Source organism: Halichoeres trimaculatus, unplaced genomic scaffold (assembly GCF_033239565.1).
Source record: "Halichoeres trimaculatus isolate MK-OKI-2021-1 unplaced genomic scaffold, fHalTri1.1 fHalTri1_scaffold_6, whole genome shotgun sequence".
Lineage (NCBI taxonomy): Eukaryota > Metazoa > Chordata > Actinopteri > Labriformes > Labridae > Halichoeres > Halichoeres trimaculatus.
This window is the reverse complement of record NW_027437184.1, coordinates 16,738,397-16,766,308: the sequence shown is the minus strand read 5'-3', so window position 1 is coordinate 16,766,308 and position 27,912 is coordinate 16,738,397. Positions and strand designations below refer to the sequence as shown.

Genomic DNA, 27,912 nt, shown 5'->3' with positions numbered 1-27,912 from the left:
TCTGAAAGGCCAGCAGCGTCTGAGTGTGTGCGCGTAAGCTCTATACCATAATATGACGATGAGATGAGATGTGTGTACACTGGTGTGATGAAAAATGTAGAGATCACACCCGAGAGAGAGAGAGAGAGAGAGGGAGACACACACACACACTCACACACACAGAGTGAGTCTCCAAACCCCCACATTGCTTGTGTGTCGTGAACATTTCTGAAACCTGAGGAGAGAAAAAGAAGGGGAAGAAGAAGATTATTTTTTAAATTCAGCTGAATGAGAGAGAAGACGCCGCATCGAGCGCTTGATCCGTCCGCTCCCTGTTTCTCTGTTTCTGCTTTTGGAGCCAGGATGCCGGCAATTTTTTCTAATCGGTGCACCGTGAGATGCAGTCGAATAACGGAAGAGCTGCACAGCTGTTGACGGTACGTGTGAAGCACTTTACGCGCTGCATCCTCTACGTTTTTGCGCTTGAAATTGTTGCTTTTTCTCTCTCATCTCCTTCTCATGCATCAAATTGATACTGCGTGAGGCTGCTGGGCGACGATGCATCGGCAGGGTATGACTGTGTGAATTCGCATCATCTCAACCTCGCCTAGGCAATGTAAAATTGAGTTCTTCAGCCCTTTTTTGCGACATTAAAAAAGAGAAAAAGAAAATGCCTTCTTATTTCGACGCTGGGTGCGAGGATGCCTGTAGCTGTGATTGTGTCATTGCTGCGGCACACTCCGGAGCTCCTCAGCTCCAGGCAGACACCACCAACCTCCTCAGCTGAAGAGAAGACAGATATCAAGTGCTTTACCAGCCAACATAAGCCATACGAGCCTGTGCATGTATGTGCGAGAAGGCCAGCAGTCTCCAGGGAAGAACCATCTATCTGTCATTGCACTGTTGAGGTGTGCGGGGCTTTCCCAGACCTGTCACATCCCCAAATCCCCGTCTGAGGACTGCTGTGAGCATTACAAGCTTCCTGATGGTTTTTGGAGAGGAGCCCTAATGCATCTTGCGAGTGTGAAAACTCTACAAGCCCTTTGCCAGGTTTGCATCACTAGACAGGAGCTGGAGCAGACGGTCGCTCTGTGTGTGTCATGTTAGAGACTGGACTCCTGCCTGCTCCCTCCAGCCATCAGCCAAAATCTCTGACCTGCCCTGTCTGAAACCTGTATATGAGCAGCACTGCTTTGTCACAGCAGCACCAACACTTTACAGACAATACTGCTTCTGTGACTCCACTACAAGCCCACCACCTGCCTACAAAATAAGAGACACAGGAAACCAGGGTCAGGATGCAGGTGTCCTTCGCCTGCACCGAGCACAACCTTAAGAGTCGCAGTGAAGACCGGCTCTGTGGCCTTCGCACTGCTCCTCCTCCAGGGGGGAGCAGTGGGGGAGTAGGGGGAGGAGGTGGGGGTGGAGGAGGAGGAGGAGGTGGCAGTGGAGGAGGTGGAAGTGGTGGAGGAGGAGGCGGCGGAGGAGGTGGAAGTGGACAGGGGAGTAATGGCAACTACATCTCCCAAGGATCAGTCAAGACGAGGGACGGATCTGGGACCCGACAAGCTCCCCAGGGTCATGCCCACATGAAGGAGGCCATTGGGAGGCACACGAGCATGAAGTACAGGTGAGGGTGGAGAAGAAGCTGGAGTGTCAAGGTTTCACATTGATCACTTCTGACCTGTAGATTATCTGTCAGGTTCTAGAGTTTCACACTGAGCTCCAGAGGCAAACAGTAGACCTGAGATGAGCCGGCAGGTGAAGTTATTAACCAATCATGAAGCTCCACCTGCCAAGACTTGTTTCACTCTCTTGCTACTGAGCTCTCTAATAAAAAGTTGGCTTAAACTGTCACCATTCTTAAGTGTATCAGCTTCATTAGGGATTTCAGACCAAGGGATTATTCTGCACACATCCGATATCACAGAGCTTCCCATTTAAATGAATGGACTTGGTAATTCTGAGCTTGATCCGAAGAAGGCAAGTAGACTTAGTAGGGTTCATGAAAACACCTTGCTTCTTCTATGGCATGCTTCTTGAGATTTGACCAGACTGGTGTACAGAGCTGAAAATACCCACTGAGTCATTTACAGAGTCTTTCATTGAGTTACTGGAAGTCGTTAGTCTTTATTCATCTTTGTTTGATGTAATCATGATCATCAACCTGGTTCCTGTGAATTGTTGGAGTGGCATGAGTAACTTCTTGGATAGACAACTCAAAACTGCATAGATGTTTGAGATAGTTGGTGTGTGGTTGGGCATCAAGGAAACTGTCCATGTTAAACTTGAACAACCTTCCTTTAACAGAAGGGCTGGCCCCAGACAACACTTTGCTAAAAAAAATGTGCAATTTCAAATTCTCTGTCAAGAAGTTAAGACCACATTTCCACCAGGGATCACGTGACCCAATCAAATCTCAGGCCCTGTTAACACGACAACGTTTCATCTGCAAACGCTTAAACACAGTGAAAACGCAGTGAAAAAAATCTTTGTTTACACGGAAACGCTGAGGGACTGAAAACGCTGTAGTAAGCATGCCAGGCCTGCAGGTGGTGCTATAACTGTATTGTCCAGAAGCAACTTTTGGGAGATCTCCACCGAAGTGGAGTTGAGCTGATCATCAGGTGTACTGGGGAATACTGAGTTCAAAAGTGGAGCAACAGATGCACATTTTGTATGAAGACAGTCAGCAGATTCAGCAGATTCAGCAACACAGACACAACGCGGTAGTTCGCGACGATCGTAACAACGGTACTGTTATCCTGTTGTATGCTCTCTCGTGAAGCAGAGTGTGACATCAGCGTTTCCACTGAAAATGCCGGCTTACTGTTTACACGGTGACAGTGTCGGCAGTGTTTCAGAAAAATCCCACTCTGGAGGCCATTTTCAAAAGTTTGTGTTGTAGGTCGGCTGAAACGCTGTTTCCGTGTAAATGCGAGACTGAAAGTCAACAAAACTTTTGCGTTTCACCCTAAAACCGTTGTTGTGTAAACGGCTCCAGGTTAACGACTGCACCTTTAACAGGTGACCAAGGACACTACAACTATGCTGACCACCTCATATGACTCACTGGCAGACTGATGACCCGTAGAGGCTGATACTTTCTTGCTATGTGCACCAATCTGTTTGGGAGGCTTTCAAAGGAGAGAAAAACTTCAAGTCAAGTTGCCTTTTTTGTATCAAGCTTGGAACAATGTGCACCAGTCAACACACTATTGCAGTTCTCTGACTCTACTCCATAAATCTTTTGGTTTGGGAAACTTATTAATGGACATTAACACTGAATCATTGTGTGTTAATAGTGTTGGGTATAATGTCAGCTAAAAGTGTTAGCGATTTTTAGACCAGTATTTATACTCTTCAGGATCAGTTGAAACTTGAGTCTGACTCTGCTTTTGAGGCACTTTTCATTTCTTTGACACTTAATGCAATGATTATAATTATTTTTTAGAGACCTTAAAGAATCAGCGGAGAGGTTGTTACCTTGTTGTTTTGTCTTACAAAAGTCAGTCTCTGACTTAATGTCAAATAGATATGATTGTTTAAAACACAAATGGTTTTATTGTAATATTGTTTTGCTATTATTTCAGTACATATAATTCAGATGTGAGGGTGCACAGACATGCCGCCCATGCATGAAGCCCCCCCACTCACAACAGTCTGGACCCGCCCCTGCTATGCAGTCTGCCTATGTGTCCATTAGCTCAGATGTAAAGCAGCTCAGTGAGTGCTCACACAGCAGTGATTTTACTGACATTATAAAAATCATGACATTTACTCATAAAAATGCTTACACTAGCTGATGTAAAAACGCTTATATAATCCATACCTAACAGCCATAATGTTATCACAGCATAACAGACTGTATGCATATAGGAGTGTTGCCAAAGGCTTATGTGTTTTATGCAGATTTCACCTTGGCCTTTTGCTCCTCACCACAGATTAATAAAAAGCCTGCCTCCAATAACAGCTTACCTAAAATCACCCCGGGACACCAGGCTTTTCTTGGAGGCTTTAAAAGCATTTAATGTTCATAATATAGCGCTGCAGCAGAGTGTCTCACGCACAGAAACCATTGTTGCACACCAAGTCTGAGTCATAATGTAGGGGATAAAAACACAGAGGAGATAAAAAGCAAGGAAAGAATGTAATTTATGCTTTATTGTGAAGATTTCAGTTCACCTTGATGGATGAGAGCTCCAGCCTGGTGAGGCTGGCTGTTCATGCTGCCTCCACTCACAGAGGATAGCTTGCAGCAGTGGAAAATAATGCATAGTTATATAAATGTGCATGCAAAAAAACAAGACACCATCCAGAATGTGTAGGACCATAACATACCCTCTGTTTCCTTCATTAAGACATGTAAAATTCAATAACTGGGAGGAGAGTTTTAATGACCTGTTTTCCTGGTAATCAGGTTGATTGAATTGCAGCCATTCTCCTCAGACAATTTAGTTTTCATTTAATAGGATGTTTAAAAAGGAATCAGGGCACATAAAGAAATCTGGATCCCTCCACTTCGTCTTTTTCTTCCTTTCAGAATCTCCTGCACACTTCTGATTGGCTTGACTTATTCTAGTTCTTCTGATGTATCTGGAAAAGGGTCACTAATAAGGAGTGCAGCGACACAATAAGTCCACACAGCATATGGTTGCCAGTTGCCAGGGGCAACACCCCAGGCATTGCCTTTAATTTTTGCCAGTCTTGTTCCCTTAATCAGTGGCAGTGCTGTCGTCTATTAGTTCTCTCTGCAACTGAGTCCACTCAAACCAGCACCAAACCACCATCACCACCACACTAGCTGGCCACAGAGCCTACTGATGGCTGCTCTGTGGTTGCACATTCTCCATTTTACACTGTTGACACATTCAGCCTGTCAGGAAACGGAAGCAGGACATAAAACATATCCTCACACTGAATGAACGAATCTGTGTGTCCCTGCAGAGCGTAAATGCTGGAGATTACTCTACACGACATTAGTGGCGGCTGAATGAAAAACACAACAGAGCAGAGGTCTGAACTTGATCTCATGTGAATTCTAATATCCAGATGGCACCCATCACTAACAGTAAATTCCCTCTGTTTGACTGCATGTTTTCTAATTCCTCACACTTTCTAATTAACCTGAGGATTCATCACGCACCAGCAGGTCACAGACAAATACACCTGCTGCAATTATCACTCCCATGAGCCTCCTGCTGATATCCTCCTGCCCCAACATCATCCGAGTTAGATGCTTTTTTCACTTAATCGTCTTTTTCCTGAGTTCGTGAAATTCTTTCCTATTTCATTTAACAAACCAATGTGAACATTTCATAGAGCACTGGAGCAGACTCTGCCTCTGAATCTGCAAATGTATGTATTTATAAATGTGTGTGACAATGAAAAGTTAACCATTGTGTGACCTCTGTAAACAAAAATGTAATGGTCTTTTTTAGAGGCTGTATTTACAGCTTTGTGTTTTCAAAAAGGTAATACATAAAATAGAGGTAGGCCGTGGCATTTAGTCATGTGATTTTTTTTCGGTACAGTGCTGTGACTGCTTTGGCTGTGAAATAGTATTGTGACAACTAAAAGATTAATTCAAACCTCTCAGTCATAAAAATTGGTTTCCTAATACAAAGATGTGCATCTCAGTAAACTGGAATATCATGGAAAAGTTAATTGTTTCAGTAACTCAGTTCAAAAAGTGAGAATCATATACTATCAATGTTCTGTACACATAGTTTAAAGCATTTGAAGCATTTATTTGTTTGTTTGTGAACATCACTCAAAAAGTAAAGAACAGATCTTGATGACATTTTTAGGAAATGTTCAAAATGGGATAAAGAAAAAGTGATTACATTTTGGAGGTGATCCAGATCACCATCTGGATCAAGGACTTTCTTAAAAGATTCGTTATCAACGTGAGATAGGGCTGTTTTCACCATATGTGTATAAAACTCCACAATAAATGGTTTTATTGCTTTGCAAAACAATAGAAGACAATAATTTCTGACAGACGTAGAAGTAGGATCAAGACTCTGGCAATATTCTGGAAACTGAAATCCAGAATATTAAATATGTACTGGGTCATCATCATTTTCAACACTGTCTGGTAACAAAATATTGTACAAACCTGAAACTAACACCAAATTGTAGCAGACAGTCTGCTGAAAGGGAGTATAACATTAAAGTAGGACTTGAGCATTGCGTGACAATCACAATATTCTTGGCGGAGGTCTGCGCTCTCTGAATGCTTTTCTAGTTTATATTTATTATGATGATTACGGCTCACAGTTCATAAATACCTGAAATTCAGTATCTCAAAAAACTAGAATTTTACATAAAAATAATAACAATGTTTTCAATATAGAAATGTTGGTCTTGAAAATTATGTTCATTTATATGTATTCAGCAGCCTACTTGGTTGTGGCTACTTTGGCATGAATCGCGGCGTCAACATGTTGTGGCATGGAGGCGCTGCTCAGGTGTTAGTGAAGCCCAGGTTACTTTGAAAGTGGTCTTCAGCTCGTCTGTGTTACTGGGTCCAATGTCTCTCATCTTCCTCTTGACAGTACCTCATAGATTCTCCATGGGGCTCAGGTCCAGTGAGTTTGCTGGACAATCAAGCACAGTAATATCACTACTGTTTAACCAGCTTTTGGTAGTTTTGGCTGTGTGGAGAGGTGCGAAGTCCTGCTGCAAAATGAAGTCAGCATCTCCTCAAAGCTTGTCAGTAGATGGAAGCATGAAGTGCCCCTTAAGTTTCCTGGTCGTCCCAAAAACATCACTGACTGTGGAAACTTTACTCTGGACTTCAAGTACTTTGGATTTGGTGTCCTCTTACTCTTGAGTCTGGGTCCTTGATTTTCAGATGAAATGCAAATGTTACTTTAATCAGAAAAGCGGACTTTGGACCGCTGAGCAGTCCAGTTCCTCTTCTTCTCTGTAGCCCAGGCAAGACACCTCTGATGTTCTCCGTGGTTCAGGAGTGGCCTGACACGAGGAATGGGACCGTTGTAATCCTTGATATATCTCTTGATGCACTGACTCTAGCTTCAGTCCACTCCTTGTGAAGTTCCCTCAAATTCTTGAATGGGTTTTGTTTGACAGTCCTTCCCAATGCTGTGGTTATCTTTGTTGCGTGTGCATCAGTTTCTTCCACATCTTTATCTTTTACTCAACTTTCCAGTATTGTGCTTGGATACAGCACTCAGTGAACAGCCAGCTTTTTGAATTGAACTGCTGAAATAAATTCACTTCTCCACCATGTTCTAACGTATTCAGATACACCTGTAAGAGATAGAATATTGGTTCTGATATCTATCCATGTAGGATATTTTTAGACCTAGTGTTAGCAAAAATGAAAGTCTTTTTTTAGTAGACCTGTGGAGAGGTGAGACTAAAAGTCACTCAGGCAGAGTCTGTAACTCAGCAATTGGCCGTTCCTATGGTTTCCAGGTCTTCTCTTTTAAACAGCCACACCATAAGCAGATCAGGTGTAGTTTAAACTCGAGATCTATTCACTTCTGTTGGACATTTTCTCAAGGATTGTCATAATCTTATGGCCTTAGGACACTTTGGATGCAGCTGGATGCAGCTAATTAATGCATGAGTGAGAGACATAAAACTGCCAAACAATATGTGAGATTAGAGAGTCTGTAGCTCTGAAGAACACATGACTTTGGTTCATTTTAAGACTTTAGGTAACATAAAGCAGTTGTTCAACGTTCTTTTTGTTACAGAAGCAGGTGTTTATGACCAATATTAAGTGATAAAGGAGCTTCACGCTAGCTTTGCTTGGAATAAAGTTGGATGCTTCACACGTTTCCTGGAAGACACCAGTCAATAAAGCAGCCTGACCAAGAAATTGTCCAGCACACAACCTGAGTTTCTGTAAGGAGTAAATAATCATGGGACAGAGGCAGGTTTTTTTTTTTTTAAATCAGTGACAGTGCCAGGCTCACCGTTTTCCCCCTCAGCTAAAAGGCTGCTTGGTTTCTTCATTTTTAATGGACAGACGTGAGAGCAGTATTGATCTTAAGATCTAACTCTGATGCTGAACATCCTCTTGCAGCCTCGTGGCCTCAGGTAGAGTCGGCATTTTTTATTCTTGCCATAGAGGAGCCTTCATAGCTTCAAAAATCCTCTAACTTAGATAAGCTAATCACAAAAAACAACAATTAAATACCTGTCATTGTTGGTTCAGCTTCTGTAAGTTTGTTTTAAGTTTTTTTAATTTATTTATTGATTTTTTTTTAAATGTTATGACCAGATCTCGCAGTCACACCCTTGCTTTTCCAGAACTTCAGAATAGAATAGATCTTTCTTTTCATTCATACAAGTACAACAAAATTGAAGTCACAACAGCAATCAGGAAAACAAAAGTGAGAAAGTGTATACCTCCACAGGGTCCAGGACTGAGCTTCTTCAGTCATGCTCCATCTCTGTCTCCTGGATCCTGTCCGCTTACAGCAGGTGAAGTTCTTTCATTGTGGCGTTGGTGTCTGGTGTTAGCTCTGTTAGCCATGTCTGTGAATAGCATGATGCTACTCTGCCCTCTGGTATTCCCTCTGTTGCTGGGTTAGCACAAGACATCAGGCCTTACACCAGTTAGCACTGATATGCTATAGGCTGCTAACAGCTGAGTTCTTGTGTAAACAATGCAGCCATGGTTACATGTAGGATCTCCAGACAAACACGGGAGAAAAAGTAGTAAAAATATCACTGGAGCCACAAAAAGTTTGGTGTCCATGACCAACAAACGAGCCATACAAAGTAATGATCCACTCCAAATACAAAGATTACGAAAAAGAGACGAAAAAATTACAAGAAACAGACAAAGAAGAGAGAGCTGCTGCAAAAGGTAGCCATAGCCAACAGAGCGGCGCCTAGCAACCAAACTTTGATTTATACCTTGTGGTTTTCATCAGAACATGCAATATTTAGGATTTTTGGCAAGAGCTGGACAAAAGTTCCTGAGCCAACCACAAGCAAAGAATACTGCCTTGTGAAACCACAATTTCAAGGCAAGGCAACACCTTTTATTACAGTAACATTTAACACTGTTATGCCTTCATCATGTGACCTATAGTAAGCTTAAAGTAGACACTTTGATTAACCAATTTTCTACTGGGTGATATAACTAACCAGAAGAACAAATCATGTGATGTAAGCTAGCATGACACTGCTGGGTTAGGTATCTAGTTTTCACACCTAGTTCATAAAGTGTTTGTTGAAATAAAACATATATTTGGTGTGGCTGAAAGAGTAGTCAACATTTTTAGAAAAAATCAAAAGCTCCAGTGAGAAACCTTTAGTTTGTGCGTTTTTTGCCTCCCCCAGTAGGCAAAATGTTCTTCTGTGTTTGCAGAGATTGTGTCGTACATAACCAGGTGTGTTTCTAACATAAATAGTCTGCTTTATGTCTCTTAAAAGTCAAATGTATCACACACTGGGAAAGTTTGCTCAGGCTGTTTATTTAGCTTGTTGTAAATTTTCTGAAATGACAGCTTCTTCTTGTGCTGCAGTGGTTAAAAGCATTAAAATTATGACTGTTTGTTTTTGTGAGGATTCAGTATTTATGTCAGGCTTAGTCAATACCAGCAAAAAATGAAAATAAAAATAAATAACACACAAGAGCTTTAGTATGAAAAATCATTTAAAAGCAACCATCTTGGTGGATTTTGAACTCGCACAACAACACTTGAAGACACCAAATATAACTGCTTGATGTTGTTGGCCTGACCTGCATCCGTCCGTATGAAAATCTGTATGAACTGAAGAGGGACCAGAGGCATCTGCCAAACCAAATAAAACTTGAGTTGCTGATTCATCTGGTTCTCAGGCTATGACACAACTGCTAAAAAAAGTAGTTGAGTAAAATGCAAAGATGGGTTAAAAAATACACAGTGTTTCACCATCAGAAATAGAAAGACCAATTAAAGTTGATACAGCAGGAAGCGAAATACTGCGTAGAGAATAACCGTTAATATTCAGGCTCATGCTGAGCGAGGGCACGAGGCTGCTGTATTTGCATTTGCATCAAGGTTTGAAGTGTCCTGACATTCAACGCTGCAGAGAGGTGCTGTTCTCTAACAGAGCACACTTAAGCCGTGAGATTTGAAAGGCTGAACCCTGAAACTCTCAGCACTTGATGAAGTAATGATGGAGTTGTTTGTACCCATGAACCCTGCCAAGCCTTATAGATAAATGGGGGTCAGTCAATTATATGTTTTTTTTTGCCTTTATTATGTAGGACAGCTGAGGAGAGAAAGAAAAGGTGGGGAGTAGAGAGTGGGAGAAGATAAGCAGCAAAAAGTCATGGTTGGGATGACACCAGTAACCACTTCAATGAGGACTCTTGCCCTTTGGGGAGATAGTGATGAGAGCCCAGGCATACCACTCACTGTATGCCAATTGTTACTGCTCCTTTGTTCAACATCTTTTCATCCTTCATTTAATAATTTGTTCCTTTTTGTTCCTTGAGAGTTGCCTCTTACATGGCACTCTAAAAACTGTGGAAAAATGAGCCACCAGCTTATTCCCACATTCACAAAACCCTATGGACAGCATGTGTATTTAATTTAGAATGAATCCCAAACAGCGATAAAATATGGACTTCACAGAGTGGCTCATCATGAATGTTAATTACGTGATAATTGAGTCGCTTTGACTCATATAGTTATTCCAAATTATAATTAGAAACAAATGGTTTGTGAATCAGAGAGGAAGAGGAACAACCTTGACTTTCAGCTCTTCTCTCTCTGGGTTTTCAAGTTTCCAGTTGACTGAACGAATCAGTGACATCACTTTGAAGTGCTGCAACAAGTTTAAAGCAGAGTCACTCTGCATTTTAGCTTGCTTGATTTCAGTCTGCCTCTTAGCAACAACACATCGGATCAAATGCAAAACCCTGAACTTTTTATAAATTTCCACTTTCTCATTTATACTGAAAAGTGATAACAATAACACTACATCATGGAGCTACACAATGCCTGAAACATTTGTTTTCCTGCATGTAAGACCTTCAATAGATTTCCGAACTTGTGTACAGAGCGGATGACTTCATCTTTCCTAAATGTGCAGAGACTGCAGGGTCAGTGGTGTTTAATCAGGCTTACATTAGTCAATATGTGTCTGCGGATGGAATCAGCGGCCGCTTTAATCAGCAGGCTCGTCCTGAACCCCGAGCATCATAATCAGGGCCAGACAACCCACGCCACGTCCTCTGGACGGGCCGTCTAGTCAAAGTCAAAGTCAAATACTCTCCGCAGGCAGACACAGAGTCATCACTGCATGGCCTTACGTAAGAGCAGACGCACAGATTAATAAGAGAGTCAGCATGTAGTGCTCCAAAAGTATCTGCTGTATGATCTCAAATCTGTGAAGTTGGAAATTATGTGAATTGTGGTTGCTGAAATTGAATTTTGTCAATTCCAAGGAGGCTTTGAAATTCACTCAACATCCGTAAAGTTCTTCTACTAGAAGATTCACAAGATAAGAAGTATTACTGTGCCGAAGCTGAAGAATAGCCAAGATGTTAAAGAATGTTTAAATACACCATGGTAAACTCACTGTAGTATTACAAAATCTCTTGAGCTCTTCATCAGGCCAAATTTGTCAGTTCTGAAGGACAATGACGTGTCTTTATGCTCCTTTTCTACCTGGTCCCTGTAGATATAAAACAGATCTGCAGGCAGCAGTACCATGAATTGACCTTTTTCAAACATTGAAAATCACTTAAAAAAAACTCTGAACACAGGGAGATGAGAAATTGTTCTGTTTTTTTCATCTTCACTTCACGTCTTACACCCAAATCCTTTTTAAAAGCACAATTATCAAATGTATTAATGTTAACATTTGCACCAGCAGGAAAAGGTCAGTGACTTGAATGTAAGCTGGTGTAGTCTCTGGTCAGTGAAAAATCTGAACTTCAGTTGATGTGAGAATTATTAAGTGTTAGAAGAGGATATCCCACACTGAAGCAGAGCAGAGTTTGTGTCAGTGAGAGTGGGAGAGATCGTTTTTGTCGGAGGGCTTCTTCATTTGCTCCTCTCACTGTGTGTGTGTGTATTTTATAATTAGAACAGACCTACTTTCACAACCATTTTTAAAAACATCACATTACTGGAAAAGTCTTTTCTTTAGCCTAATTAATTAATAATAGCTAAATCAGAGCACTCTCAAATTTACTCTGGTTTCTTCCCCCTAAGAGTTAATAATACTTTTAATCACCTATGGTGGCATCAGGTATTAGAGAAAGTTTTGTCTTTGTCATGTTACATCTGATATTTCCCCTTACACTCAACAGAAATGGAGGAATTTCTCTCCCTATGTTGTGGGTCACAGTGGCTCACCAGTTTGGTTTGTTTCAGTACTTTCTCATGATGCAACAATGTTGAGTTTTTTTAAAGCTCCTGTAGGGAGTTTTTCACTGGTTATGAAACAGTCTGGATTGAACAATGAGGCCTCTTTATGGCCTTCATGACCATACAGGAACATACGCAAGCAGATGAACAATTTCTCTAAAGTAGTTTTTAACATCTGTAAATGATGCATGGGATTGAGTGTCTGACCAGTAAATTCATTTTATAGTTACAATCGACGAGAGGATTTTTTTTGTTGTTGTTCAGCTAGAAAACATAACTTGAACACGTACAGGATAAGACCAGCCTGTTTATTAAAAAATATTAGTTTTTCCACCGCTAAAAATTTGACACAAACGGAAAATTCCTCACTGGAGCTTTAACCCTATAACACCACACGTTTCATATTTGATACATGAGTCCAAAAGCCTTCTGTCTTATCAACACGATTGATGTTTTCCTTAAAAGCCTTTTAGAGTGTAAACAAATAAAATAAAATAAAAAATAAATAATAAATACATGATAAAGTATTGTACCCCTTTGAGGATAATCACACCACTTTAGGCAGCTGAGCTGTATTTTTACCCTTTTCAGAATGGCTGCGCTTGTTAAATTATCCACACACTTTCATCATGAAAATCATTGCAAGTTTCAGAAAGTTGGGGTAAGAATGACATCTAAATTGTTACTACTTTTTTCAAAATAAGTATTTTCTGTGTTAAAGACAGCACCTTGATGAAAAATTGGCCAAAACCACCTGAAAATCCCCCCCCCCCCCCCCCCCCCCCCAAAAAAAAAAAAAATCCTAAACAAAACAATAACATTATTTTATTTTATTTTATTTTATTTTATTAAAAGGGTTAATAAACATCTCAGTTCCAAAAAGTATAATTTTTTGGCTTTTTTAGATGAGTCTTGCTTTACAGAGTTAAGTAATAGAACATCGATTGGACCTGCAGTGTTATAAGACAACTTCTTTTATCAATGAAATTAAGATTATAAATTATTTCTAATTTTTTTAAGAAGTGGGCATCAGTGAGAATGCATGACTCAGGTAATTGAGACACAGCTTTAAAGGAGGTGCCGGAGTGGAGGCAGGGTGGCAAAGTGGTTTTCAGGGGAAGCAGCAAGAGTAATAAGGCTAAAGCAGTTAAAATAGAACAACAATTGTGCTTTTTGTCCATTTCTTTGGTAGATGAAATCAGCTGAGCTCTCAGCTTTTAGGAGCTGGTGTTGGGAGCAGCTGATGTTCTGCCAGGCTTGAAGTGTGGCCTGCCTGAACTATGCTCATTTTTTTTTCAATTAAGCCTTAAAAACACTCTACATTGTCTTTTGTGAAACTACTGAGGAAATAGTTTCTTTTGTAGCTTTAAAACATTACTTTGAAGCATACGCAATAATCTCTGCACTGGAAGAGAAAATTTTGTTTGAGTGAAATGATCCTTTATCACTCTGAGACAGTGTACACAGCATTATTAAAAAGGAACAGACAGTCGACCACCTTCCCACAGTTGTTGCACAGGAACTGCCTGTATAAGCACACACACAGTTACACACACGCACAGTCACACTCAGATACTGATGCGAGTGTTATTAATATAGGTGTGCTCCCCTCTGGAGAACAGCCTGCTCAGCATGTGTGTGGCATTTTGTGACAACTGCAGGAAAAAGCCTCCATCATTTGCACCTCGCCATCTGTACAGAGAGTCTCCCTCCTGTCTCAGGTGAAAACTAACTGTAAATGTCAGCACGGGTTAAAATGCTGACTACACTGTGACAGAGCACCTGTACTGCCCCCCTCTTCTTCCCTCCTCCATTAATAATGTGTTGAGCAGCCGGGTCGCTGTAATCACCTTGTTTGGATTTTGTGATTTATGTTGAGAGAGAAAGAAGAGAAGAAAACACAGGGAGGCCTATTTATGAAGGATCTACAGAGAGACAGCATCTGTGTTTCTGTGCGTTTCTGTGTGCCCGGCTCATGAGTGCATTCATGCATGAGCGTATGCAGATCTGTGCCTGTGTTGGAGTGAGATTCACATCAAGCGTGAATATTCACTTGATAGCATGGAGCGGCCTCGATGATGCCTGCACAGCTTAGACTGTTGGTTTTCTTACATCATCTCCAAAATCAGCGTAAAGAAACACAGACTGAGTGTCTATGTACATGCATGCGTGTGTGCGTGTGAGTGTGTGTGTGTGTGTGTCAGTGTGTGTGTGGGAGATGCTGTCGTGAAAGCAATAGTGAGAGGAAAAGAGCGAGCATGTGTCTCTCCAGACTCACTGATAGTAATTTAGCAGACTGCAGCACTGCAGAGAGCGCTGGAGTTGAGAGCAGGGAGGGGGCGGCCAGTTGTCACACACACACACACACACAAACAATACAATCCTTCTTTGCCTGGATACACACACACATACATACACTCACAGACACAGACACACAACAAATTGTAATTTATGTTGCACATCAATCAATACACTCAGCCCTTGATGCTTGCAGGTCCCTAATTTACTCCCATAAAGATATGCTGATACACACGTTAACCAAACATGTCAGTTTGTCGTCCTCCTGCTCTTATGCTCCATCTTGGAAAAGCACATCATATACCAGCACACACAAAAGCAGAAAGTGTGAATTTGTGTTGTAGATGCTGCTGAGTGCTTGACATTCTCCTGGTGCTGACTCATGTTTAGATGTCACGCATTACCTCTCTGGTTTTCTTCATGGTGCAATTTTAAAGGGAGGTGTGTGTCCTGTTGTGCGACTAAGGTTGCTGGATTTAGGATTAACTTAGAACGTTAAATCACATTTAGTATAAATGATAGCCTTTTGGTACAGGATGAAGATGTAAAGTGGAATACATAAAATGATAATTAATCTCAAAAACCTCCCCTGAATAGCTGTATCCACTTAAACATTATGTATATCATAATGACTAAATTCAAATTTCTGGTGCTAAATTGTCAGCTATGTCATTTATATTTGTCTTTAGTGTGCTGGCACAGTGGTTCCCTTGAATGTGCTTTGATTAGCAGGGAATATTTTTATGCATTCCTAACCTTGTCATATGTTGCTAGGGGAAAAAAATCAGTTTCCTCCTCCTCTGGCTGAAGTTGTGGCAAAAGAAAGGCATTATTTGGCAGCTGTCACAAACAAAAATCAGAGAGAAAAAAAACAAGCGTAAAACATAAAAGACTGAAAGGGGTGGAGGAAAAAAAGGGTTTTGAAGAGTATCCTCTCCCATGAGCCTCATTCCTGTTTACTCCAAGTGTTCAAAGCCATTGTAAAAGCAGGCCAAGCTGTGATTGGTCAACAAACGTTGAATGGCATCTAGCCAGATAACCAAACAAGGAATCATCATCATCATCATCAAACCATCTGCTGTGTGTGGCATCCCTGACCCTCCACCTGTGTTACTATTTTGACAGAGTTAAAGAAAAGGACGCGAACATTGTGCTTCACACCCACACGCAGCACACATATGAACACACACGCACACGCGCGCATACACAAACACAAAACGCTCATACACAGTGGGACACAAATGCTTACATATGCAAGATCTAAAAATAGCTCGGGTCAGGCATTAAAAATAGACCAGGGAAAATAAAAGCAGGACTCGTTGGACTGAGTCGAAATGCTCTGACAGTCTGTCTTTCTGCATTTGGCTATTTGTGGCGGACACAGGCAGACAGGCAGGCAGAGAGTGGGGAGAGGCGAGGAGATGAAAAGACGGCGAGCAGCGAGTTGTACTGCAGCTCCTCTGCTCCTCTCCAGCTGGCTCCCCGGCTAATTAGAATGGGGGTGAGCACACATAGAGGAGGAGGAGGAGGAGGAGGAGGAGGAGGAGGAGGAGGAGGAGGAGGAGGAGGAGGAGAGCGAGAATGAAGCCCACATCATTTTCAGCCATACATGCTCTCATGGTCAGAAAAACAGCTCCCTGTCTCTCCCATCAGCTCACCCATCAAAATTCAGCTGTGTGGATAATCAGATGTGGCATGTTGGGTAATGGACTCCTCTTTGGCGTATGGAATATTTTTGTCTGTTTTACCACACAGACCAAAAAGGGCTTTAGCCTGAGCTTTTTAAGCCCAGCTTCGTTCCCTCCAGCTGTTTCACTGACCCACTGTAGCACCCTGAACTGTTAACACAGGAAGGAGAAAAAGGTTGACTATTCAGAAATAATTAACATAGGCAGTCATTGGACCGGAGGCGAGAAAGACTCTCACGCAGCAGCAGTTGTAGAAGAAGTGTTTACATCCAGGAGTAATATGGGAGCATGTTACGCTCACATTTAGTGTTTTTATGTTGTCATAGGCCATTTTTATTGCATCTTAATTTGTTACAGTTTTCTTCTTTTGTGTGTGTGCATGTGAGTTTTTATCTGTTCATGGTCCATTTAAAACCCCACCTTTTCATTCTGTTCTAATTCAAGCGTTGTTAAGTTTTGCTTGGATGCTTTACAAAAATTCCCCCTTAGCAATGAACCTAATGAGTTAAAGGACCAGTACACTGATGTTAAAATAAAGGCTGCCCACTGATTAATGTTTTTATTCTCAATCACACATTTAATCACGTTTGGATTTTCATTATTAAGCATCAGGTTCATATTTACAATTCAAGGCAATACATGCTAACCTGGGAAACACACAGTTCTTCCTCAACATAGACTGGTCTGCAGTCAGTTTCCACTTAGTTAGCGAAATCCGTTTCTCTAATTCACTCTTGTGTGTAGATGCCTGCAGACATCGGTCTGGTTTGCTGCACCTGTATGCTTAGCTCATAGGTAGTAGCTCATACTTGAAGTGCCTCAGTGATATTGTAATTCCACCTTCCCATATTGCTTTTGAGCAAAACTTTGACTGCTTGTTACTAGGAATGGGTACAGAGTAAGGTACTTTTATAGGTACCGACCAAATTCTGTCAAAAGTACCGGGTACCGATTCATGTAAAATCAGAAGTTACAATGTTTAGGTACCTGAACACATCCTTGTGACTGTGAGGGAGTGAAAGAGTAGGTGATTTTCCATGCTGGACATGAACACAGCACTACAAGGTTATATATTTAAGAATAAACTTGTTAGATTGAGAAAAAAATATATTATCAAACAAATTGATATTCTGTACCACACAAACACAAAAAAGTAACAAAAGTGGGTACTGTTGAGTACCGGTACCGATTGCCAGGTACAGGGCATCAGTACTGTATCGTTTCAAATGCAAAAGATACCCATCCCTTGTTGTTACGTTCCATCACAATGGCAGCAGGAAACAAGACGATGCCAAAGCAGCTTGACTATGGTGTGCCAAAAGGAACAAAATTTGTTAAATCACCCATTAATTTTGGACCTTATCTGCATAGTACAGTTTCTTCAATATACAATTTACAAAGTACCAACAGTAGAACCATTAAACTCAGCCATTCATTGTGTTTTACATTATTGAAATGAATGCAAAGTGTGAATACTGATGCTGTTACTTTTTTGGGTGTGTGGTGCCTTTATTGAGAGGATATGAGAGTGGATAGAGGAGGAAATAGTGAAAAGAGAAGGAAGCCACACAAAGTAGCTTTAAGGACTTTGCATATGGTCTCTGGACATTGGGAAGGCAATCCAACACCAGTCAAACCAGCACCCAAAACTGGAAATTTTATCCAAAATGACGCATCTTATTTTGACATATGGTCGTAAATGTTATTTATAAAATCTATCTCTCTGAAGTACTCAGTTCAACCAGAGAATGGGTAACCAAGTCTTCTGATCATGCAGGATTGTTTATGATGACGTTTATGATCCCTCATACTGACTCTTCCTCATGCTGAGCCTCTGTCCTCTCTCTCATTTCTTACAGGAACCTGGGGAAGTCAGGCCTGCGTGTTTCTTGCCTCGGGCTAGGTGAGTTGGTTTAAAGGGAGGAAAATATTCATCTCTGTTTGAGGCCTTCAAAATAAAACAAACCTCTGGGTCTCACTCTCATTCAGGCACCTGGGTGACATTCGGATCACAGATCTCTGATGAGGTGAGGATTCTCTTTTCTGTCTTTTTGTAAGATTCCCCAACACATTCACTTGTTTTTCTTCTGTTAAAAACACCCTCTGCAGCATGTAAATCTCACTGCTATAAATTGGCGGTACGTTTGAAAATCCCACAGAGCTTATTCCTGAGAGCTATAGTAGCTCTTTGAGATCTTCTATATTGTCCTTCCTGCACAGTGCCCTCCAAAGCCAACCCCGGGTAATTGTAATTTATCCTTTGCTTGCCTCTCTCAGTCTCCATTTTTGTCTTCTCACAGATGGCTGAGAACCTGATGGCCATAGCGTATGAGAACGGAGTGAACTTGTTTGACACAGCAGAGGTGTACGCCTCTGGAAGGTCAGGTTCAAACTTTTATTTCTGTTCTAGACGTATTTCCATCCATGCTCAAGGATCAAATCTTTTGATACAGCCAGACAATCCCTGTATGTTTTAATTTGTTTTTCAGAGACCTGAATTTAACCTTGGAAAATAAATTCTCTGATTTTCCACAGAGCTGAAATCACTCTGGGGAACATTATCAAGAAAAAAGGATGGAGGTAAAATTACCTATTTCCTTTAACAGTCTTAGATGTAGTCAAAAAATGTTTGTCTTTTAAATCATAGAAATATTCTTGAATGTTTGATAAATCCTGACAACTCCTTCCTTTCCTTTCCTTAAATGCACTGCATTTCCAAATGATTTGTTGCTGTTGAAAAGGCATGCTATTAAAATATCTCAAGGGATATCCATACTTTTTTTTTTGATAAATGAGGAGCTTTAGCCTCAAAAAGCCTATAAAAGGATAAAAATGATACCGTGTGAAAATAAAGTCCCAGATCACACAACAGTATGGGAATAGTTGAGATATTTTTGATCTGTGGAATAATAAAGAGGTAAGTTATGACCAAAAAAGAGAACTTAAGATCTTAGCCTGTTTACGTGCAGGCAGGAGGAAAACTGTTCCTGTTTGTGAAGTGTAAGTAAAAGAAATAAGAACATTTGTTAGGTCTAACAGCTCTCCTAAACAAACCATCTTGTGTCCTTTCCAGGCGCTCAAGTTTTGTTATCACAACAAAGATTTATTGGGGAGGCCAGTAAGTACAACTCTCAAATACTTTTATTCTTGCAATAATTATTTGAGCGGAACATCAATCATGTGCATTTTCATCTCTTCTCAGAGCAGAGACAGAGAGAGGACTCTCCAGAAAGCACATCATAGAAGGTAGAGTATCATGTCTTTGTTCTTTTAGCAATGAGGTACCTGAGATTAATTCATAAACTCTCATTACTTGATAGGAAGATTCAAGGTTATGACCACACAACGAAACTTAGGTTTATCAATCGGTACATGTAATCAGACAGGGAAAGCCCAATTTATAAAAAAAGAAAAGATCATTTTGAAGCTTTAAGGTGTAACAAAAGCCATGTCAGCCACATACTGAGAAGAAAGCTTTTCAACGTTTCCAGTTATATGACTTTTGCCACATGCTAATGATTGACATTGTTTTTTTTATGGCACCAAAACTCATAAAAAAGATTATGTGTGGCTTTAAATGGTGATAGCAAACCTACATTGAAGTTCATGCATGTCTTTTCACTGCATTGTCATCTCATGTTATGTTACTTTAAAACAAGTCAACATGTTAGAAGAGGTCAACAGTGAATATGTTTGTATCACTGTATACTTTCACAGCTTTCAGAAATAACCCTGCAAAGGTCCCCCTGGACTATCTTTGACACCTTGGGCTGATGAAAGAGCTGTCTGTATTTGAAGACTAGCAGTGAGATCGGGCTGAAATAGACCCATTCAGATTTATATATTTAACCCCTCACTGCCTGAATTAACTACTATAAAAGTAGATTGTTTTTATGTGTTTATGCATTGTTAAAGATGTCAAATTCAGTGGAGATTGTAAATTTGAGCCAAGTACACACAATAGTAATAAATAAGTTATATTATAGATATAGACATGAGAAGTCCATCCCCTGGCCAATATATTGTGACATAGTGAATCTGATCTTTGGTATGTGTAGAATATGAATCAATGGGTAATTATGAGATACAAAACTCATTTCAGCTGCATCAAGACCTGACAGGGTATGCAAATTTGCGACAACAGGCATGAAGGGGTTTGTAACCAAACTTAAATGTGTTTACTTATCATTCACTTTCAGATTTAATAAAATACAAATACCTTTTCTGATTCAGTTTATGGTGATTTCAGTATCAAATCATCTTTTCCTCACAGTACATTAGTTTAGCCCTAAACAAACGCTGAGTTGTGAGGGATTGATAGATGACCCTGAAATGTTCAAGTTGGTTATTTAGAGTAATTAACCACAGTGAAAAGATTAAAATGTCTTAAAATAAAATCGATCACTATAATTTATAACAGCCAAAGAATTAAACTATACCATAGATAGGGGTGGGTACCTTTCACATTTGAAACAATACCTGGTGCCTGGCAATTGGTATCGGTACTCAATGGTACTAATTTTCAGTACTTTTGTGTGCATTTATGTGGTAATAAATATTAATTTGTTTAATAATAAAATTTTAAAGCTCTTCAATTTTCAATATATCTATTCTTCGATATATAAGCAGGCAATGCTGTGTTCATGTCCAGCATGGAAAACCGCCTACTCTGCCACTCTATCACAGTCACAAGGCTGTGTTTAGGTACCTAAACTTAGTACCTTTTGATTTTTCATGAATCAGTACTCAGTACTACGAACAGAATTCAGTCGGTACCTATAAAAGTACAGAGCAAGAACAAAAATGTACTGTGAGCTCTATTAAGATAAAATGTTCCAATGAGTATTGATCGGACACTAGCTAAACTCTGCCTTTTGTCTGTGATGAAGGAAGACAAAAGCACAGGGGGTCAGATCGGGGAACAAAGAGACGAAACTTCAGTGGAAAAAACATCTTAGGATGACCGATGTTCCAGCCACTTAGTAATCAGCTCTGCTTGTGAATAACAACCCAAAGGTCTTGTTTAGAGTCATCGTCTGAGTTTGTCTAATTAAAGTAAGGCCTTGGGCCGGACATTTGCTGAGGACTTTAAATGACTGTTTCAACGTTATTGTCATGAGACTTTTGATTTGATCAAAGCTGTGTTGCACGTTGTTAAACACTGTGATTCTTTACTGCTAACCACCATTAGCATGCTCACATGAGCCATTTGGAGTACAGCTGTTTTTGAGTACTACTGCACAGAGCTGTCTGCATGTTGTCATTTGTTGATCACCGCTTCTGTCTGCTTATGGCAGGTTTAAGAGGATCCTTATCAAGACTGCAGCTAGAATACGTGGACATCGTTTTTGCTAACAGAAATGATGTCAACAGTCCCATGGAAGGTCAGTTTAAGTTTTTTTGGTCAGTCATTTTAACATGTGTATGAGGGCATCATGCAGTGGTCACAGTAGTATAGTAGTATAGATGTTGCTTGTTTTTTTTTTCTTCTGTCTTTCTAAAACTAATAAATGCATGTAAATACTGTGATTTGCAGAGATTGTGCGAGCCATGACGTTTGTAATAAACCAGGGTATGGCAATGTACTGGGGAACTTCACGCTGGAGCGCCATGGAAATCATGGTGAGTGCTGATTTTACATTCAGAGACGATCACTGTTACAAATGCAGCGGTGCAGGTTTATGGCTTTAAATGCTGTTCTGTAACCATGACACTGTGTTTCTTTGTTCGGCATCAGGAGGCGTATTCAGTAGCGCGCCAGTTCAACCTGATCCCACCTGTGTGTGAGCAGGCAGAGTATCACTACTTCCAGAGGGATAAAGTGGAGGTGCAGCTTCCTGAGCTCTACCACAAGATCGGTCAGACATCCTCAGGCTCACAGCTCTAATTTGCTTCAGATTTTTTAATTGGGGCTTCATTCTAATGTCTGCTTCTATTCTACTCCTTCAGGTGTTGGAGCGATGACCTGGTCTCCCCTAGCTTGTGGATTAATCACAGGGAAGTACACGGATGGTGTACCAGAGTGCTCTAGAGCTGCGATGAAGGTCAGTTTGAATTTACAGACCCTCCTCTGGGATATTTCCTGCAGAAAATCAGCCTCAGTGTAATTCTCTCCCTGATGAGCGGGGTACTGCAGTGAGAAATCAGCCCCGTGTCAATGCTTTTCTTCATTTTCTTCCTGATGAAGGGATACCAATGGCTGAAGGAGAGAGTGAACAGTGAGGAGGGCCGGAGGCAGCTCGCTAAAATCAAGGAGCTCCATCTACTGGCAGATAGACTGGGCTGCACTGCTGCACAGTTAGCCATAGGTACAACCCTGGCTAAAGACATTAACACGCATGTATCTATAGATACACATTTTCTTTGTTGGTTTGATTGTGATGTGACCAGAGAACAAAGTGGAAGATTAATTCAAATTTCAGATACTTTTGTTGTACCTTTCAAGTCATAAAACTGTTGAAAAAGTAGGGAAAACAGGACACTTAAATGGAAAAAAATTAATTCAAACCCTTTATTTAATATACCTTTTTTTCCGAGGAAATTAAGCAGGCGTGTATTATCCATGTATAAAAATAAACTAACATGAATTGTCTGTGAAATTGACAAATGAACAAAGGAATTCCACCTTTTCTATGAGTGCCTTTATTTCTCTAAAATTTACTCTTTGGATAAATTTTAAGCTTGAATTTCAAACAGATGTATGTGATCTGGTTCCTGCACAAAAGAAATCAGTAAATAACTTTTGTAAACTCAATTTGTATGTATCTAAAGTGAGCCTGAATTACACTATCTTTTCTCTCAGCCTGGTGTCTTCGCAGCGAGGGTGTCAGTTCAGTCCTACTGGGTGTTTCCAACACAGACCAGCTCCTGGAGAACCTGGGTGCCCTCCGGGTAGGTTATTTTTCTTACATCACTAATTTGCCTGACATACTGTAAGCTGCAGCTGTAATAGCCAACAGATATGATGTCACTTTGCGTACACTGCAAGTTGTCCTAACTTAAAATAACATTGTATCATAACTTGTTATGTTTCTCACTTTTTCCTTGCAGATTTTATCTCAAATGACCCCACAAACCATTGCTGAGATTGACGCCCTGCTGGGAAATAAACCACACTCTAAGAAAGAACTACGCGCCTGAAGATGCAAATCTGAGTGACTGATGATGTTTCGAGATGTGGAAGACTATGACATTGGGAAACATTGCTTTTTGCTCTGCTGTATACTCAACAACTTGCATGTCCTCAGCTACATTATGCTTCCAGTATGTGCGCAGATCCATTTTGCGCAGTACATTGTATCATGTATGAAAAAAAAAGATCTCTCAAACGTGTGAAGAAAAAAATTTGGTCATATATTTCTCACTGCCGATAGTTCACAGACTAATTATTTCTGCAGAGGTGGTTAGAGTGACAGGTCTCTGACCAAGAGAGACTGGCAGATCTATAACTGTTCAAACACAGATTTGACTTTATTTACTTCAAGTGAAAAAAGAAAACCCATCTCAAAATGCAACTTTACTGTGTGAACGGTGCTTTTATAGGACATGTGAGTCTCCTCCCCTTGCAGCTGCCAGTTATTCTGTATGATGTTTAGTACCCAGCAGCCAGAGAGCCAAAGGTTAGTACTCATGTGTCTAGCCTAACATTTCCCATAGTGTGCATGTGACTGGTCTGCCACGCTCACTGCTTTACAGGGTTGGGAACAATGGAGTATTTGTGGGATTGATAAAGTGATCTGACTTAATCTGGCGTGGTGAAGCTTAAAAAAAAAAAGAAAAGATCACATGCTTTGAAAAAAAAGGCACACATATTTTTACTGAAAGTACTGAAATAATAGTTGATTTCAGCACAAAAAAATCCCAAAACAATCTGTGTGAAAGAAATTATCGTGATGCATTGATAAGTGAAACAAATGTTTTTGAATTGAAGTATGTTGCGTGTTACAGTGTAAAATTGGCAATCAGGAGTCAGTAGCTGGTAAGTCTGAAAGTAACTTTCCCAACCCTGCTGCTTTCTCAGCAGTCTTTTCGCCTCCTCTGTTTGTAAACTGTGCGCATGTCCCTTTAAGAGAGAATAGCCCTAACAGGGCGTAAATGTGGCATGGCTTTAATGGCTTATGTAGATTTGCAGTGCCCTTGTAAGCCATTTTTTTACACTGGCAGTTTGATTCAGGACCCGTGCTGGTGGGCACCTTTGCTTTAAAGACTCTCTGCAGTCTGAAGACACGGCTGTGTGTCCGTCTGACGTACTATAACCTTTGTATTGTCCTAACTAATCTGTATCAAAAGATGTTCATAGAATGATCTTCAAGATCTCGGAAAGAGCATCATTGTTCCTAAATCAGAGGCTTGAGGCGGTTGGACTATGTGAAACAGTAACTGAGCATCTCACAAAAAGATTTGGACACTGTGGTGAACTAGTAGTTTTAAATAATAGGACTTACATGATTTAGTCTGAGTTTATCTAATGTGATATTACTCTTGCCACAGGTCACTTGGGGTAAGATTTAGCAAATGTAACTTTTTTTGTGGAAGCCTAAAAATACAGCTTCTCTGCTCATTTCTCTGGGACTTTCTCTCTGTTTATCATTTGTTCTTGTGATTCTTGCACATGCACATCTAATTTTATACTGTGCATTTCATGACTTTTCCCTTTAGTTTTGTATTAATTTCAATACTTTGTAATGTCAAGGGGGGATTCGTCCCTATGTGATTTCCCACGAAAATAGCACTAAGCTCTGGAGAGGGGTGTATTTTGATACATAAAAGTCATTTGAGTGAGTATAAGGTGACATGGTACTGTAAATATGCTCATATCTGTTTGGCAATGATGAGGGTTAAATATATGAACTATGGATGAATTCCTGATGAAGCATCTGAAATGTTACTCTGATTTGTGACTCTAATGATGTACAACTCGACTGAGTGTAGCCTCCAGTGTACACAGAGCAACTCAAACAAACTCTGAAACTGTAACACTGTCTGCATAACTTATATTTTTTGCTGTCTTGCAACAAAAGTGAAACCAAAAGCAAGAAGAGACTCCTCCCACTGAATGCATCATGTCTGTGGCTCAAACTTATGGGATTTCACCAAAAGGGACAATGCACATAGTGCAGCAAAAGTGGTTTCTCATTGTGTACATTAAGTGGTGACGCAAACATTTCCGTTCAAATTCACACAAAGGAATCTGATCAAAAACGCAGACTGGTCTGGGTCGGTTAAGAGTTTGTATTTACTCTTCAAACATAACCTGAACATATACCCTAACTTTGTAAGCTATGCTAACAGCCAACATAGATGATAGCCACCCTAGCTAAACTCCTACATTAGCTTAACTCCCCTCTAGGCTAGCATCAAATGTTAAAACACCTCTAATGATAGCTAACCTCTATTAACTAATCATCCACTAGCTAACAACTACAGTTGGTGTGTCGGATATACTCTTATTCAACAAAAAGTTTAACTGTAATAATACTGTAACTGTAATGATTACCCATAATGCCTCAAGCTCAGAATTTATAATCTCCTCTATTCCTAGATGTTCTGTGCTGGCTTTTTATGTAGACTAAACATCACAGTGGTCACATTCCATTGTTGACTGACCCACGCACAGTTGAATGACTTTAATTCTTGAAGTCTTAAGTTTTAAGCTATTATAACGTATGCAGTTGCTTTTTAAGTCACCAGCCTTGTTGTGATGAAACAGTCCCTGATAAAGCAGCTGACAAGCACATGAAGTGGAGATAACACCCACACCTTGGAGCACACTTTAAAAGCTTATCAAACGCAGTAACCACCTTGAACTCAGAACATGTCTGGCTGCTCCGTTTTTTTTTTGTTTTTTTTTTTGACTCACTGAGGCTCTTAATGTTCCTTTGTGTCACTGCTGCAACAACAGACCTGCCTCCCAGTGTCTTGGACTTAAAAGGTTTTTCTGCAATTATAGAAAATGGCTGCGGAGCCTGGAAATAATGTAATATATGTCTTCGGTGTATGTAGCATGCATGAATATAATGTGATACATTCTTTTCCAGCCAGGTTTAGCACTCAGAGCTTGATGATCTATCATCTTTGCACAGCTGGTTTTGAAATGTCACACTGAACACTGTTTGGAATCATGCAGACTTAAATTACTTCTTCCCAAATTTAATGGTGTGAAAAAAAAAAGATTTTCAGGGCTTAACTTGTAGCTCTCCTGCAAATTTTGCATTTGAGACAGTTTATTTTGTAGGTTCATCCATTCATTCTTTATGTATCAAAGATCCACATTTGCAAAATACCTGTGGGGGCTTAGAAAATTAAGGTTGAAAAACAGCATTTCTTGACATAGAACATATTTTATAATTGCATATTTAAATACTAAACAAACCAAGCTGCCTAGTTGGTACTGAACATTATACACTAGGGTATAACTTGGGGTTTTGTAAGTAATGACTTGGTGTATAGATTGTGGGTTTATCATTTATAGGACATGAGATGAATTATGCTATTTGCCATTCCCCATTTTCTTTATCCTTTTTCTACCAGCCCCACCAACCCATGACATAAACTTAAAGATCTCACTTCCTCTTAATTGTCTGGCAATGATGGTACCTAGGTTGTTAACATTGATGACACAAGAACTGTATTGTGTCCAGCACTGTGTGTGTTAGTGTGTGTGTGCTGTGTGAGGAGCAGTGCCTACACCACAACACACATACTTACCACAAGCAGAAAACATCTGTGACGCCCACACTGTTAGCGGTTCTGCCCAAATGCCATCGGAGTGATAGCTGGAACATATGTGTGTATCACAGCAAGACACCCTGCAATAAAAATTATCATATGTGCTAGAAAACGTTGGATGTGTCACCGCCAACATGGCCGGAGAAAAAACAGGTTTCACCACGTGAATCATCCTCCCTGTGAAGAAACTGGTGAAACAAGGTGATGAAAAACAGCTACAAAGAAGAAGACGGTCAGCAGATAAACACATTTTCAGACTTGCAAAGCCCCAGCCTTGAGTCGAGCTCCGTCAAAATCAGGCCAGGATGCTGCTTGTGCACCCGCTCAGAGATTTTCATGGTATTAATAAGGCATCAGGCTTGCAGCCTCAAGTACTTCCTGCTGTGAACCCAAGGGCACTGATGTCAACAGAGATTCCCTAACAACTGCAATTATCCAACCAAGCAAGGCAATCCATGTCAGCACCAGATGAGTCATTCCTCATTTGTAGCATTAAATGTGTGATGTTAAATACAAAAGAAGTCGTGATCTGATTCGAATTTCCTCAATTTCAGGAGATTTAAATATTGAGGGTTTTGAAGGAGCGCTCAATCCTGTTATTTCCTGTGTTTATATTTACAGTCAAGACATTGTAACCAGTAACTGAACCAGCATTAGCTAGCAGCAAATTTGTACCTAGTGTCCCTGGGCTGGTTAAAAAAAACCATCACATACATAACTTAAACACTCCTGGATGAAACAGCATTTCACATCCAAACAGGATAATAATAGGGAAATAAGATACTGTTGCCTGTCCCCCTGTACTTAAAGTCTATAGACAAAATTAGAAAACAATTATTAGTCATTCCTCCAGTCTACAATTT

General features: G+C 40.4%; 1 protein-coding gene across 1 annotated transcript; it reads left to right on the top strand.

Moving 5' to 3' along the window:
* The first annotated feature begins 99 nt into the window (after window positions 1-99).
* On the top strand, window positions 100-27,465 carry LOC141791364 (voltage-gated potassium channel subunit beta-2-like). The gene is made up of 14 exons (XM_074671766.1): window positions 100-1,609; window positions 18,181-18,224; window positions 18,311-18,348; window positions 18,622-18,701; window positions 18,857-18,901; window positions 19,395-19,439; window positions 19,524-19,567; window positions 21,619-21,705; window positions 21,858-21,943; window positions 22,059-22,179; window positions 22,271-22,365; window positions 22,509-22,629; window positions 23,124-23,212; window positions 23,372-27,465. Exons 1-14 carry the CDS (start codon window positions 1,278-1,280, stop codon window positions 23,459-23,461), a joined length of 1,317 nt encoding a protein of 438 aa, XP_074527867.1. The 5' UTR covers window positions 100-1,277; the 3' UTR covers window positions 23,462-27,465.
* Window positions 27,466-27,912: the final 447 nt, after the last annotated feature.